The following is an 18,084-nucleotide window of genomic DNA, read 5'->3' on the forward strand; positions in this document are numbered from 1 at the left end:
AGTTTGGACTTGTTACTTATTGAGTTGGTGTACTCACGTTACTCCATGCACCTCGTGTGCAGATCCGGGCGATATCGGTCGTAGCGGCGGTTGCCGATTGAGGATTCTAGAGTTTTGGAGACTAGCAAGGTAGCTGCACAGCGTTCGCAGGCCTTGACTCTCCTTCTTTATCTTTGTCGTACTTTCAGTTTATATCTCTAGACATTATAGTAGACTGTATTTTTTATCTAGACGCTCATGTGCTCAGTGACACCCTGATTTTGGGCTGGATTGTATCACTTTGGGATTTTCTTATGTTTTAAACAGTTTTTCTTTAATGTTAAATGCTTCCGTTAACATTTTCAAACTTATTGTTGTTGATGTTGGGTTGTTGAGTTGAGGCTGGCCTAGTTCCACGATAGGCGCCATCATGACAGTTGATTTTAGGTCGTGACAGTTATTTTTTAAATATATATTAAATATCCGTATTCGCTCCTTAGTACGATCATTATAGTACATTAACTTGAAGTCATTGTAGGAACCCATAAATTTCAAATCCTAGATCCGCTTTTGGGCGTAGCCCATTATAATTAGTTCTAATACATTTTGCAAAAATATCTACTATTTGAATCTTCATTTCCCTTTCACCCAGGGGTTGTTTGGTAGAATGTATAAGAATAATGTTAAATAATATGTATTATTAATGATGGTATTAGTTATGCTGACATATTTCTTATCCATTGTTTGGTTTGATGGATTAAAGCATTGCATAATTTTTAAAAGAATTATTTGTTTACAAAAATACCCTCATAACCAGTCCATCACTTTATCTTTTTAAAAGAAATATATATTGAGGAATGTTTTTATATGAAAAAAGTTTTAAGAAAATTATTTGATTTGTCTACCTATATTGTAGTATAGAACTGAATATTTATTTATAAAAAAGAAAATATGCTAAGTATTTATTTATTTATTAGGGATATAACTTTATTTTCTACTTTCTTGGATTATTTCAAACTTGCATTAATATAATTGTATATTTTAATCAAGCATAAATTTTGAAGGACAGTTTTGTCTTTAACTAAGCTATTTGTCTTTAACTAAGCTAATGTATGCATTAAAACATATTACAATGTTAATACCATGATTTCTTATGCATTAGCTATGTATAGGATAATATCAAATACGGTGTATAACTAACGCTCGTATAACTAACACTTATGTTCAAAAAGTATATCAAACAAAGTATTATTAATACTTAAAGTTAATGCACGTACTACCAAAATATGTTAGAGGTCCCCATTGTTTGGATTATATATTAAATGTTATCTTGCTGGACCACTAATTTTAGAGGCCTGCTCATCTAGGACCAAAAGAGAAGAAAAAACAGGTGCGAACTGAGGAGCGATGATTTGACCTGCATTAGTTGTGCATGATCCGCAATTATTGGACCGGAAATTATTGGAAAAGAAAAACATCATTCGAATTCTATGAAAAATATAAGTAGAGTAAGGTTCAAACATCATGTATGAACCCTTTTGACGATTCTAACTTTCAAACCATGTTTCATTTGAACGATTATAGAAGCACTTGGAGAAATGGTTTGAGCTTCCATTAGTTGAATATGGTAACTGTATATGATGGTGGCTGCTATCATTTTCATCTGAATGAGTGCCATTTCCTTCCCTAGACAAGTCCTTGGACCAGCATTAAATGCTGGAAATTTAAAAGATGGCTCATGTTTGATCTTTCCTTGTTCTGAAATCCATCGTTCTGGCTTGAATTCTAAACAATCTTTTCCCCATATATTCTCCATTCTTCCCATTGTATAGAATGAGAGCACAATTCTCGTGTTTGGATTGACACGGTGACCACTTGGGAGGATGTCAAATTCAAGTGGAACTTTATGCTCCAAAGAAACTGATGGAAATAGCCTAAGAGTTTCACACAAAGCACAATGTAGATAGACCAGTTTTCGTGTTTCTTCTATGTTGAAATACTTGAGGTTTTCATCTTCTTTTAGTTGCAATTGTTCAAGAATCTCTTCCCTAATCTTTGTCTCTACTAAAGGATTTTCAGCTAAGAGCCAAAAAAACCAAGTGATAGCTGCACTTGTAGTGTCTCTCCCAGCAAGCATCAAATTTAAGAAAGTATCCCTCAAAAATTCTTGTACATTACCCGTATTATCTCCGTTCTTCCATAAATTGTATGCTTTAATATAGGCAGTAAATAAGTCGAAGTCCTCGTCTTTGATTATTTTGTTCATCAACTCTTCTTGCTGACGTGAAATGCAAGGATATAGAAACTGATCAAAAGCTTCCCATGCTTGAATGAGCTTCTTCTCTTTTCCAATTTGAAGCCATCTTTGCAATTTCCAACAGCCTTTTGGTAAAACATGTCTATATAAAAGTGCGTCCACAATATCGTTGAACGCTTTTTCACATGGAACATGAGGCAAACCAATAGATAAACTTTTTGGATCATGGTCAAGTAATAATTTGCTAATAGCATCAAAAGTGAATCTCTGAAAAATGTCTTGCAAATCAAATGGCGTGCCTTGTTCTGCAAAAGTATCAAGAATTGGTCTGAGCCCTTTTTCAATAGTATCCCACATGTTCCTCTCTAACAAAGTTTGGAACTTGGCATGACTCATTAAAGACATGGTGGTCTTCCTATGAATCTCCCATAATTCGGAATCAACATTGAATATTCCATTTCCTAAAATATCGAATATTTTTTGGAATTCAAGACCCTTTGGATAGTTTGAGAAATTTTTACTAAGGATATGGTGGATATTTGCAGGATCACTAGTAACTAACATATTCAAATTGGTTAGCACAGGACCATAGAACTCAAATGTGCCCCCAGTTTCCATAAGAATGGAAGTTGCAAAATCATGGATACGATGAGCATTTCGAATAAGCCCAGGTAACATTCCAAAGAGAGGCCAATTTGTTGGTGTTGAGCTTTTGCACCATCTTTTTGTAAGGTACCACCATGTAGAATAAGTGAAACACACGATAATAATCAATAGAGAAAGAGAAAATTCAAGGACGTCCATTTGATTGAGGTTTTTTTTCTTTCAAACTAGCTTTCGTTCTCTTTTGTTTTTTGTAGGAAACTTATAAGCTTTTCTAGAAACTATACGAGAGAAAAAGATATGAGAGTCATCTTAAGACGCAAAAGTTATATATGGCTGAAAGTGCCTTAAATTATATCTACATTATATAAACGTATACATCTCATTAATGAAGAAGATAAGGATGTGGGAATCTAACAGGGAGTAGAACATATCAGTCATAGAGGATAAGTTAAATATAAGCTCATTCATTTCATATTGATATCAGCTGTCTCCTTGTGGAAAATCTCTAACCGGGAAATAGATTTTAGTATTATTTTAATTTATGTAAATGGGTATTGTGTGAGGTTGGTTTGGACCATTCCTATTTTAAGGAAAAAAAATATAAAATTGACCGATCAGCCGAAACTAATTGAATTCATTTATATAGAATATGTATATTATACACATAAATTTATAAAAAATATATATTTTATCGGCTATCATTCTTTAGAGTATCTAAAAATATATACTTTTCCTATTTAATTTGGATTATTATTTATTAGACAGAAATAAAAAATAAATGAACTTGGAATAAGAAAATACTACCGGAAAATTATATTTTCCGGTCACTATGATTTTGTATGAGTTAGTGAAAGTTTTATGATTTTTGTGTCAGGAAACAAAGTTATATGACTTTGGTGAAAAAGAATCATAGTCATATGATCATTTGTGAAATATAATTTACCCGTATCTATATTATATTAAAAGTTGGGTAGTATGCATTGTGGTTAATCCAATTGGCAAGCTAAAAAGAAGCCACTTGACAATTTTAGAATAACAATAATAATTAGGAATTAAAAATAAAACATAATTAATGAAAGTAGTTGGATAAAATAGATTTTAGACATAATCTAAATAGATCTTAGACAAGTTTAATCTATATATCTATATATTGATCCACTCATAGATTTTCTTCTATATTAGCAAGAAATATGGAGGTAAGAATTAATTAAAAAATAACAATAGAAAAAAACAAAAAAAAATAGAAAGACGTAAACTGAGGTAACATATGACTATTTATACTTTAGAGTAACTTAAAATATAAACTAAACTAAAATTTAGTTAAGATATTAAAGATTTGATGACTTTAAAAGTTAATTAAAAAATTTCAAACACCAAAATAAAATCTACATAAAATATATAAATTGTTTTTTATATCTTCTATATTATATTAAAGGGCGAATGACACACTTACCCACAAAAATAAAATTATTTACCCTTACCTACCCATTTATTTTTCGACTGATCAAACTAATTACATTTCCTACCCATAGTAGTTTTTGTGAGAAATTTTCTCTTTTTTTTTTTTTTTTATTTCTATGCTTCTTTTCTTTTTTCCTTTTTTTCTCCTTTTCTTTTTTCTCGTTTTCTTCTTATTTTTTTCTTTTTTCTCTTTTATTCATTTATTTTTGATCAAATCGTATTATTATTATTATTATTATTATTATTATTTTTACCATAACTTATTTCACACTCAAATTTGACTCCTTCTTTATTTTATTTTTTATTTATTTTATTTATTTCTTGTTCCGTTTCTAATTCCACGTGATTGTCATGCAAACCTTGATCTCCTTGCCTACAAATATCACTACACACTCTACCATTAGCAGTAACACAACCAGTTATGGAGCAAAAAAACATAATCTACGGCCACTAAATCTCCATATATACTAGTTAGAATAGAAATGATAATAAAATATTGGAAAATGCAATAAAAATATAAGTAGAAAAAAAGACTTCTAGTACCATATGATACAATATGGTATACATGTATACCAACAGAGTATATGATTGATCTAGAATATTGCTACAACTATCTGCGACTATACTATTGTACCAAAACATTAAAGGATGCAATAAAAGTATGAAAAAATTACATGCTCGCATTGCAAGCTAAATATTCGCAAAGCAACTTGCTCATTCCGTATACTAACATGGTATATAATTGTATGGGGTCGTTCCAACAATTGCCTATAACTATAAAAAACTATTAGATAATACACATAATCTATGTCCATCGGCACAAAAAAATTCCAGCACTACAAATCATGTTCATATAAATAATTTCAGAATAGAATTCACTTAAAAATGCAACTAAAACAACCAAAAAAATGTTCAAACTACCATATGATACCAATATGGCATATAACTATACCAACATGGTATACAGTTTTACTGGTTAATTTCCGACAACTATATGACTATACTACTATTACATAACACACATGCATAAAGAGAAAAATAAAAAAATAGTGTACCACATATTAATATAAAAGAATTTCAAGATAGTTGTGATGACCCAAAATATTATTTTAAAATTTAATAATTAATTTTATATTCTAAGATCTCAAAAAGCACTATTTATTATTTTTCGACTTGCGTGCGCAGTCCGTATGGTAATTTTGGACTTAAGAGTATGATCGAAATTTTATTTGGAAGTCCGTAGTGGAATTAGGCTTGAAATGCCAAAAGTTAAATTTTTGGGAAGTTTGACCGGGGGTTGACTTTTTGATATCTAGGTCGGAATCCGATTCTGAAAATTGAAATAGGTCTGTTATGTCATTTATGACTTGTGTGCAAAAGTTAAAGTCATTCCGAATTGATTTGATGTGGTTCGGCACAAGATATAGAATCTGAAAGTTCAAAGTTCATAGATTTTGATTTGAGGTGCGATTCATCGTTTTGATGTTGTTTGAAGCCTCGACTAAGTTTGTATTGTATTTTGGGACATGTTGGTATAATTGGTTAAGGTCCCGAGGGTCTCGGGTGGATTTCGGAAGGTAAACAGAATGGATTTCGGACAAAGAAGCCTGCTGGAAATTTCTGTTGCAGAAATTTTGCGTGGAGCCAAATTTGGAAGCTTATATCGTGCAATCTATAAGGAATCGGAAAATTATCAAAACATAAGAGTTGTAGCCTTTTGATTCTAATTTCCAGAAAGTTAAACCATTCATCATTTGGACATTTGTATAGAAAGTTATGATATATTGAATGAAGGCTGGTAGAACAGTTTTGCCAGAAATTTCGCTAGAAATTTCTGATGTGTGGAGGCAACTTTGAAAGCTTATATCTCGAAATTATAAGGAATCTGAACATTTTCAAAACATGAAAGTTGTAGTCGTTTGATTCTAGCTTCTAGAAAGTTACACCATTTATCATTTGGATATTGGTACATAAAGTTATGATCGATTGAAGGAAGACTGGTAGAGCAGTTTCTAGTAGACTTTTAGTGGCGAAAAATGGACTTTTAGTGACGGAAAATGGACTTTTAGTGACGGATTGGCAGAAACTTAAGACCAAAAATGGTCATTTCTTTCATTTCATTTTGGATTTTTGGAGCACGGTTCTTGGGCGATTTTCACGGAAAAATATTGGGGTAAGTGTTCCTTATCCTATATTGATTATATTTCATGATTCCATACTCATTTACATCATGAATCCGTGAATTTATGGAAGAAAAATTAAGTTTTTTGCGAAATCTTCCAAAAACGAAAATTTAAGATTTGGAGGTCGAGTTGTTATCGGATTTTGGTAAAATTGGTATGGGTGGACTCGTAATTGAATGGGTTGTCGGATTTTATAAGTTTCGCCGGATTCCGAGATGTGGGCGCCATGGGCAAATTTTGAACTAATTTCGGATTTTATTGAAAATGTAATATTTTCTTATGAAATTGATTACTATAATTTATGTTGACTGTACCGAATTAATTATGACTAGATACGAGTCGATCGGAGTCGAAAAATCGAGGAAAAAATATAATACTTGATTAAATTGGAGCAAGTCGAGGTAACTGACTTGTCTAACCTTGTGTGGGGAAAATTCCCCCTAGGATTGATAATTGTAATGTGTGGAAAGTCGTGTACACGAGGTGACGAGTGTGTACACGTGCTAAATGTGAATGATTATATTTTAAATTGTGTAGATCACTGTTATGAATTAATTAAATTATTTTATTTTATTATATTCTTCATTATTGATTTAATGTTTATATTTTAAATTTGTTTGACCTTTTCCGGCTAATTGTTTTTTTTTTGTTTAGTTGGAACTTGGTTTCTTTTATTCTGTGCATTATTGAAGGTTGATTTTCTTTAAATTAAATATTATTAATATGAAGTATTTGACATTTTTAAACTTGATATTGAAGCAACATATTAAAGATTTTGAAATATTATTTTCCTGAATTATTTACTCCTGAATATTTTTGTAAGATTTTCGTACTCATTGTGATGGAGCAGTGAGCTCTTTATTGTGGAAAAATATTATTGTTTAATTATTTTGAGATGAGCCGTGAGCTCTTTATTGTGAAAAATATTATTGTTGAATTATTTTGACATGAGCCGTGAGCTCTTTATTGTAGAAAAATATTATTGATGATTTATTTTGGCATGAGCCGTGAGCTCTTTATTGTGAAAAAATACTGTTATTGAATTATTTTGGCAAGTTAAATTATTTGAGCTTTTGATGTGTAAATTGTGATATTGATACGCATGCGGTGGTATAAGGTCTGGGTGTTGAAACGCATGCGGTGAGATAAGGGTGGCTTGATATGCGTGGCTAGTAGGGGTGACTACTAGAAGTCATGCGGTGTGATAAGAGTGGCTAAAGCGCGGGATGCTATTTCGGGAAAAAATATTTTCTTTAAATAAATTATGAAGGCTCCCGCGGTGATATAAGAAAATGAGATATTGTGAAATTATTTATAACTTGGGACTACGAGGCGGTACCTCGGTAGTGCCCTTGTTGATATTGATTTATGGCCATAGTTGCTTTCGATTAATTGTTGTGATTTTTATAAAGTTGAAGGAAATTCTGTTTTGATTCCACGAGATATTATTTGCAATTATTTGGTGTCATTAAATGTGACATACTATTTGATTCATTTTCAATGTCATTTTATTTTACTACATTGATAAACATTTTACCATGCCATTATTATATTCCAATAGGGCCTCACCTGACCTCGTCACTACTCTACCGAGGTTAGGCTTGGCACTTACTGGGTACCGCTGTGGTGTACTCATACTACGCTTCTGCACATCTTTTTGTGCAGATCCAGGTATAATTTTACCAGCCTAGACGTCAGTGAGTTACCTGCGCACGGAGACTTCGAGGTATATCTGCCAGCGTCCGCAGACTCCGGAGTCCCCTTCTATCATTTTATGTTGCTTCCTTATATTTTATTTAGACCTTGACATATAGAGACATTGAGAATAAATTCTTAGAAGCTTTTGACTTATTTCTACCGGGTTTTGGGAGTTGAAATTGTTTGAATTGTAGTTTATTTATTTCAGATATTTATTATTATTCCGCATTGATAGGCTTACCTAGTCTTAGAGACTAGATGCCATCACGACATCCAAGAGAGCGAATTTGGGGTCGTGACAAGTTGGTATCAGAGCACTAGGTTCATAGGTGTCATGAGTCACAAGCAGGTTTAGTAGAGTCTTGCAGATCGGTACGGAGACGTCTGTACTTATCTTCGAGAGGCTATGGAACTGTTAGGAAATATTCACTTCTTTGACTCCTTATCGTGCGGCATTGATTTAGCTTGAAACATATATCTTATATTCCTTTGTATCCACTCGTGTATGACATTGCGCACTCGGTATCAGTTGTGCATCGACGGTTCGTGAATCCGTAGATGGACTATGAGGGAGCCAGAGATGCTCAAACATTGCCTCAACGTGTGGTTCCGACTGAAGATGCGGGCGTATTGAGATATCACCTAGTGAATCATGTGGGGGTGCAACGGACGTTGGCATCTGGTTGATTTATTCAAGCTGTGAAGATTATTATTATGGATCATCGGACGTTGTGACCTATGACTTCGCGCCGAGTAGGGGAAGTCCACTACCAATGGGTGGATTGCGGGGTCATGTATTATATCAGTTTTGGCCTGAAATGTATATATGTGGTACTGAAAGGTTCCCTAAAATTTACACATATTTAAGACCTGAGATTTTGTAGAGGATAAGGTTGGGACTTGCGGTATGTCCGCCTCCTTAATAATCCTATACTTCAATACCAAAGGAGTTATAGAAACAACTCTAAATTTATAGAAGGTCTACTCAGCGTGGACGTCACTGTTGCGGATTTTGGGGTGCTTCGGAGTAAGTACACTTGTTGATGAGAGTCTGGACTATGTGGTTCGTGACAAGATTTGTCTGTATGGAGCTCTACTTTTGTGATGGTTGTGTATAAATAGGTGTAAGGGTTACCCCAAAGAAGAGTCGAAGAGTATGTTAAGAAATTGGTCAACTCAACAGTGTAGAGTCAGTATAACAAAAGAAGAAATTCGCCTTGGGAGATATAATTCTCCACCGGTGTTCGTGGCAAGCCTATGAAGAGAGCAGACCAGCCAATGCAACACCGCCTACTTGGCTCAGTTCTCAGAAACGCTTTTGAAAGAGTTTGTTTTCTGGACTCTCCGTAATGCGTGGCACATAGGGTTTGAACGGTTGCGTCATGTCACCATTGACGATGTCAGAATATGCCATCAAGTTCAATAGGTTAGCCCGTCATACTCCTACTTTACTTCCTACAGCCAGAGGGCGAGTCCATAGACTCATTAAAGGACTCAATTATGATCGTAAAATTTTGTACGACTCGGGAGCTACAAGCTGATACTTCATTTCTGCTAGTTGTACAAATTGCCAAGATATTAGAATGTGTTCGGGGTGAAAAAAAAAAGGAAACTAAGGAGACCAAGACGTCTCAAGGTTCTGGGGGATTCAGTGGATTCTACTCTGCAAGTATAAATCATTATGGAGGGGGCTCGGGCAGTCGGCCAGCCCAGTCCGCACATCGGATTACTCGGGGTGCTCCAGTAAGTTCTTTTAATGCACCACCGACATGAGTTCCTACAATGGTTATTCCAGTTATCTGGCACAGACTCAATATGAGCAGCCTAACCCGCAAAAGGGTTGTTATGAATACGGTGATACTAGGCACATCATGAGAAAAATTGTCAAAAACTTGGGAGAGACTTATTTCATCAAAGCACTCAGGCTACGTGCCCCATTGCAGTTACTACACCACCCACACGACCAGTTAGGGGTGGAGGACAGACAGGTAAAAGGCGTCCTAGAGGTGGAGACCCAGCCGTTGATATATTTGTTTTACGGTATGGCGGAGGTCGCTACATCAGATGGTGTCGTTACAGGTACGACCTCAATTTAATATAAAGGAATAATTTCCTTTAGTTGATTCGGTTCTCAATATCGAAACGAGTCTTCCTATTGTGCTCCACTTATGAGTGAGCTTCATAATTCTATAAACTACTTACGTGTTTACCCCTGTTGAGAGATTTTATGGAGATAACTACGCCTATCATTTCGTGTTGGTCACTAATAAGAGTTGCGAGGCTAAATGTGGCTTTCTGTTACTCATTTCGGTAAATTTTGATGTAAATTCCGAATAATTAATTGCAAATTATGAATTATATGCCCTACCAGTGTGGGGTTCATTATGTGTTGTGATTTGGTGTAACCGAAATTATTTAAAAGGAGAAAGTGGAAATTTTCAATTGGCACGATGTGCATATTACTTGTAATTCAGAACTGAGGATGAGATCCTCACTTTTTTATGTAAATTGATATGTTTAAACCGGGCAGCGAGCTGCGGTGGATGTTATATAAGGACGAGATCCTTGTGAGAAAAATTCTTGTGTTTAAGTTCTCCCTTGTGAAATTAAATTTGTACTATAGTACTAATAGGGAGTCATGCCTGTTAGGCTTATTTGAAAATTTTTATATGAAATTCTCTGTGCATAGTTGTCAAATTCATGTTGTAATTATTAATTTTTAACCTACGAGGTAGGTGCCCGCCTAGGTGGCGTTAAATGTGACTCGTTAATTCGGGTAAATAATTATGAAGTCTTCATGCCTCACATCTAGTTATCAGTATTGTGAAGGCTCGCAATGAGATTTTTGTTAACATGAGGTTAAATGACGATTCTGTAATTGATTATGAACAACTATTAAGACCAAATTGATCCAAGAGGGTGCCCCATTTACAGGTTCAGACGAGTGTGAGTTAAGCTTTCAGAAGCTCAAGATCACTTTGACTCCGACACAAGCGTTGGTATTACTTACATATTCAAGGTCTTATACTGTGTATTGTGACGCGTCGCGTATTGGTCTCGGCGTGATGTTGATGCAAGACGGTAGGGTGATTGCCTACGCGTCCAGACAGTTAAAGGTACATGAGAAAAAAAAAATTTGGTCCACGGCCTTGAGTTAGCAGCTATTGTTCGTGCCTTGAAGAATTTGGCGGCATTATTTGTACGGTGTCCATTGTGAGGTCTACATCGATCACCGAAGTCTACAACATCTGTTTAAACAGAAGGATCTTAATTTGCGGCAGCGAAGATGGTTGGAGTTGCTTAAGGATTATGATATCACCATTCTCTATCATCTTGGGAAGAACAATGTAGTGGCCGATGCCTTGAGTCGTAAGGTGGAGAGTTTGGGTAGCTTAGCATATTTATCGGTAGCAGAGAGGCCTTTGGCCTTGGATATTCAGGCCTTGGCCAACTAGTTTGTCAGATTGGATGTTTCCGAACCGAGTCGAGTTTTGGCTTGTGTGGTTTCTGAGTCTTCTCTTTATGATCGTATCAGGGAGCGTTAGTATGATGACCCTCATTTGCTTGTCCTTAAGGATACAGTTCAGCACGGTGATGCCAAACAAGTCGCAATTGGAGATGATGATGTATTACGGATGCAGGGCAGGCTATGTGTGCCTAATGTAGATGGTTTTCGTGAATTGATTCTCCATGATACTCACAGTTCGCGGTACTCCATATATCTGGGTGCTGCGAAGATGTAGCAGGACTTGAGGCAACATTATTGGTGGAGGAAGATGAAGAAAGACTTAGTGGAGTATATAGCTCGGTGTCTAAATTGTCAACAAGTGAAATATGAGCATTAACGACCGAGTGGATTGCTTCAGAAGTTAGTGATTCTAGAATGGAAATGGGAGAGGATCACTATGGATTTCGTTGTTGGGCTCTCACGGACTCAGAGGAAGTTCCATGCAGCTTGGGTGATTGTGGATAGATTGACCAAGTCAGCTCATTGCAATCCTATGATGACTACCTACTCTTCCGAGCAGTTGGCTCGAATATATATTCGCGAGATTGTCACATTTCACGGCATACCAGTATCTATCATCTCTGATCGGGGTACGTAGTTTACATTACTATTCTGGATGGCAGTACAACGTGAGTTAGGTACTCGGGTAGAGTTGAGTACAACATTTCACCCTCAGACGGACGGGCAGTCTGAACGCACTATTGAGATACTGGAGGATATGCTTCATGCATGTGTGATAGATTTTGGGGGTGCTTGGGATCAGTTCTTACCACTTGCGTAGTTTTCTTACAACAACAGTTACCAGTCAAGCATTCAGATGGCTATGTATGAGGCCTTGTATGGTAGGCGGTGCCGGTCCCCAGTGGGTTGGTTCGAACCGGGCGAGGCTAGGCTATTGGGTATAGACTTGGTTCAGGATGCCTTGGAAAAGGTTAAGTTAATTCAGGATTGACTTCGTACAGTCCAATCTAGACAGAAGAGTTATGCGAATCGGAGGTTTGTGATGTTGCATTCATAGTTGGTGAGCGGGTATTGCTCCGGGTTTCGCCTATGAAGGGTATGATGAGGTTCGGGAAGAAGGGCAAGTTGAGCCCTAGGTATATTGGGCCTTTTGAGATTCTTGAGAGAGTTGGAGATGTGGCTTACAGACTTGCACTACCACCTAGTCTTTCTGCGGTTCATCCGGTATTCCATGTTTCCATGCTTCGAAAATATCACAGCGATCCGTCTCATGTGTTAGACTTCAGTTCAGTTCAGTTGGACAAGAATCTATCTTATGTTGAGGAACCAATGGCTATTTTGGATAGGCATGTTCGAAAACTGAGGTCAAAGAACATTGCTTCCGTGAAGGTTCAGTGGAGGGGTCATCCGGTCGAGGAGGCGACTTGGGAGACCGAGCATGATATAAACAGCTGTTATCCACACTTATTCACCAGCTTAGATACTTTTTCTAACTCCGTTCGAGGACAAACGTTTGTTTTAGAGGTGGATAATATGATGACCCAAAATGTCATCTTTAAATTTAATAATTAATTTTGTATTCTAAGACCTCGAAAAGCACTATTTATCATTCTTCGACTTGCGTGCGCAGTCCTTATAATTTTCCGAAAATTTTTCAGGTGAAAAATGAATTAAAATGTTAATTAGAGCTTTAAAACTCAACTGAGTTGACTTTGGTCCATATTTTGAGCAAACAGACTCGGATCAGTATTTTGATAGTTTTGGTAGGTCTGTATCGTGATTTGGGACTTAGGCGTATGCCCGAAATCAAATTCCGAGGTCCCTAGCCCGAGATATGGAGTTTTGATGAAAAATTAAAGTTTAAGTTCAAATAGTGACCGGATGTCAAATTATGTGCAAACGACCCCGGAATAGAATTTTGATCATTCCAACAGCTCCGTATGGTGATTTTGGACTTAAGAGTATGATCGGAATTTTATTTTGAAGTCCGTAGTGGAATTAGGCTTGAAATGCCAAAAGTTGAATTTTTGGGAAGTTTGACCGGGGGGTTGACTTTTTGATATCGAGGTCAAAATCTGATTCTGGAAATTGGAATAGGTCTGTTATGTCATTTATGACTTGTGTGCAAAATCTGAAGTCATTCCGAATTGATTTAATGTGTTTCGGCACAAGATATAGAATTTGAAAGTTCAAAGTTCATAGATTTTGATTTGAGGTGCGATTCGTCGTTTTGATGTTGTTTGATGTGGTTTGAAGCCTCGACTAAGTTTGTATTATATTTTGGGACATGTTGGTATAATTGGTTATGGTCCCGAGGGTCTCGGGTGGATTTCGGAAGGTAAACGGAATGGATTTCGGACAAAGAAGCCTGCCGGAAATTTCTGTTGTAGATATTTTTGCCAAATTTGGAAGCTTATATAGTGCAATCTATAAGGAATCAGAAAATTATCAAAACATAAGATTTGTAGCCTTTTGATTCTAGTTTCCATAAAGTCAAACCATTCATCATTTGGAGATTTGTATAGAAAGTTATGATGGATTGAATGAAGGCTGGTAGAGCAATTTTGCCAGAAATTTCTGATGTGTGGGGCCAATTTTGGAAGCTTATATCTCGATATTCATAAGGAATCTGAAAATGTTCAAAACATGAAAGTTGTAGTCGTTTGACTCTAGTTTCCAGAAAGTTACACCATTCATCATTTGGACATTTGTACATAAAGTTATGATTGATTGAAGGAAGGCTGGTAGAGCAATTTCTGGTGAACTTTTAGTGACTAAAAATGGACTTTTAGTGACGGAAAATGGACTTTTAGTGACAGATTGAAAGAAACGTTTTGGATTTTTGGAGCACGGTTCTTGGGCGATTTTCACGGGAAAATATTGGGATAAGTGTCCTTTATCCTATATAGATTATATTTCATGATTCCATACTCATTTACATCATGAATCCGTAAATTTATGGAAGAAAAATCAAGATTTTTTCAAAATCTTCCAAAAATGAAAATTTAAGATTTGGAGGTCGAGTTGTTATCGGATTTTGGTAAAATTGGTATGGGTGGACTCGTAATTGAATGGGTTTTCGGATTTTATACGTTTTGCCGGATTCCGAGATGTGGGTCCCACGGGCAAATTTTGAACTAATTTCGGATTTTATTGAAAATGTAATATTTTCTTATGAAATTGATTACTATAATTTATGTTGACTGTATCGAATTAATTATGACTAGATACGAGTCGATCGGAGTCGAAAAATCGAGGAAAAAGCATAATACTTGGTTAAATTGGAGCAAGTCGAGGTAAGTGACTTGTCTAACCTTGTGTGGGGGAAATTCCCCCTAGGATTGATAATTGTAATGTGTGGAAAGTCGTGTATACGAGGTGACGAGTGTGTACACGTGCTAAATATGAATGATTATATTTTAAATTGTGTAGATCACTGTTATGCATTAATTAAATTATTTTATTTTATTATATTCTTCATTATTGATTTAATGTTTATATTTTAAATTTGTTTGACCTTTTTCGGCTAATTGTTTTTTTTTGTTTTGTTGGAACTTGGTTTCTTTTATTCTGTGCATTATTTGAAGGTTGATTTTCTTTAAATTAAATATTATTAATATGAAGTATTTGACATTTTTAAACTTGATATTGAAGCAACATATTAAAGATTTTAAAATATTATTTTCCTGAATTATTTACTCCTGAATATTTTTGTAAGATTTTTTTACTCATTGTGATGGAGCAGTGAGCTCTTTATTGTGGAAAAATATTATTGTTGAATTATTTTGACATGAGCCGTGAGCTCTTTATTGTGGAAAAATATTATTGTTGAATTATTTTGACATGAGCCGTGAGATCTTTATTGTAGAAAAATATTATTGATGATTTATTTTGGCATGAGCCGTGCGCTCTTTATTGTGAAAAAATACTGTTATTGAATTATTTTGGCAAGTTAAATTATTTGAGCTCTTGATGTGCAAATTGTGATGTATTGTGATATTGATACGCATGCGGTGGTATAAGGTATGGGTGTTGAAATGCATGCGGTGAGATAAGGGTGGCTTGATACGCGTGGTTAGTAGGGGTGACTACTAGAAGTCATGCGGTGTGATAAGGGTGGCTAAAACGCGAGATGCTATTTCGGAAAAAAATATTTTCTTTAAATAAATTGTGAAGGCTCCCGCGGTGATATAAGAAAATAATTTATTGTGAAATTATTTATAACTTGGGACTACGAGGCGGTACCTCGGTAGTGCCCTTGTTGATATTGATTTATGGCCATAGTTGCTTTCGATTAATTGTTGTGATTTTCATAAAGTTGGAGGAAATTCTGTTTTGATTCCACGAGATATTATTTGCAATTATTTGGTGTCATTAAATGTGACATACTATTTGATTCATTTCCAATGTCATTTTATTTTACTACATTGATAAATATTTTACCATGCCATTATTATATTCCAATAGGGCCTCACCTGACCTCGTCACTACTCTACCGAGGTTAGGCTTGGCACTTACTGGGTACCGCTGTGGTGTACTCATACTACGCTTCTGCACATCTTTTTGTGCAGATCCAGGTACAATTTTACCAGCCTAGACGTCAGTGAGTTACCTGCGCACGGAGACTTCGAGGTATATCTGCCAGCGTCCGCAGACTCCGGAGTCCCCTTCTATCATTTTATGTTGCTTCCTTATATTTTATTTAGACCTTGACATATAGAGACATTGAGAATAAATTCTTAGAAGCTTGTGACTTATTTCTACCGGGTTTTGGGAGTTGAAATTGTTTGAATTGTAGTTTATTTATTTTAGATATTTATTATTATTCCGCATTGATAGGCTTACCTAGTCTTAGAGACTAGGTGCCATCACGACATCCTACAGAGGGAATTTGGGGTCGTGACAATAGTGTACTATATTACCATTATTAAAAGAAAATCAAATAGTGTACCAATTAAATACAGTTAATACAACCAAAAAATGATTCAACTAGCATATGATACCAATATTGTATATACCTATACTAATAGGGTATATAGTTGTATGTGGACATTCCAACAACTGCATATAAATATAAAAACTATTACATAATACACAAAATCTATGTCCATAGATACAAGAAAATCCAACACAACAAAACATGATCATATAAATCATTTCAGAATAGAATTCACTTAAAAATACAGCTAAAATAACCAAAATATATTCTAACTACCATATGATACCAATATGACATATAATTATACCAATAGAGTATACATTTCTACTAATTAATTTGAGGCAACTATATATGACTACTACTATTACATAATACACATGCATAAAGAGAAAAATTAAAAAAATAGTGTACCACATATTAATATAATAATGTATTTCAAGATATTGTACTATAATACTATTATATAAAACAAACGCATAAAGAAAAAATCAAAATGATTACATAATACACATGCATAAAGGAAAATTAAAAATATCCACGATATTGTACTATTCTACTATTACTAAAGACAAATCAAATAGTGTACCAATTAAATATAGCTAATACATTCAAAAAATGTTCAAACTAACATATGATACCATTATAGTATATAGTTATACCAACATGGTATACAATTATACGCAAAGAGTTTAAAAAATAATTAATTCAATTATTAAACTGAAATAATATCAGTTGTCAATAAAAATTTCAAAAAATTCTAAAAGGACCTAATTGTAAAGTATACCATTACATTATATAGTATACTATAATATTATATCATAGGAATGAACTGTATACCAAAATGGTACATAGTATATTATTTTGGTATACAGTACAAATTCTTCTTCGCCACTTCAACGCAATAAATTATACACTATTGAATTAACAAAAATGGTATATAATATGTTATTTTGGTATATAGAGGATTGGTTCATCCCTTAAAAAAATAATTAGTAGTATACCATTGTAGTTAATTATATACTCTTGAATTAATTATTGTATACCAATACAGTATACAATATATGTAACACTCCGAAATTTTTTTGAAGTAATTAAGTGCTATTAAGAAAGTTGATGTGTGCTAATTATATTATTTTGTGTGTACACAAGGACTATTATATGAATGATATGAATTGATCATGATAATATATGTATGAGGTGCATTAAGAATGGTTTATGGTCTAAGAAGAGCCCTAAGTCCAAGTCAAGTTGGAAATTTCATGATAGACTAAAGTTTTAATTGGGTACGCACAAGACCGAACTTTGAACAAGAATATCTATATCTAGCTATATATGGAGTTATGTGATGATATACCTAACAAATACAATATCTTCGAGTCTAGTTTCTAACGCTTCAAACCGTTCGTCATTTGGACATTCCTACAAGAAGTTATGACCAAATTACCAAAGGCTGAAAAAATACAATTTTGCGACCAATTATGCGATCGCAGAA

General features: G+C 34.7%; 1 protein-coding gene across 1 annotated transcript; it reads right to left on the reverse strand.

Moving 5' to 3' along the window:
* Positions 1-977: 977 nt before the first annotated feature.
* LOC107778026 (alkane hydroxylase MAH1-like) lies at positions 978-3,133 on the reverse strand. The gene has a single exon (XM_016598208.2). It carries the CDS (start codon positions 3,038-3,040, stop codon positions 1,502-1,504), a length of 1,539 nt encoding a protein of 512 aa, XP_016453694.1. The 5' UTR covers positions 3,041-3,133; the 3' UTR covers positions 978-1,501.
* Positions 3,134-18,084: the final 14,951 nt, after the last annotated feature.

This window comes from Nicotiana tabacum, chromosome 24 (assembly GCF_000715075.1).
Source record: "Nicotiana tabacum cultivar K326 chromosome 24, ASM71507v2, whole genome shotgun sequence".
Taxonomy (NCBI): Eukaryota; Viridiplantae; Streptophyta; class Magnoliopsida; order Solanales; family Solanaceae; genus Nicotiana; species Nicotiana tabacum.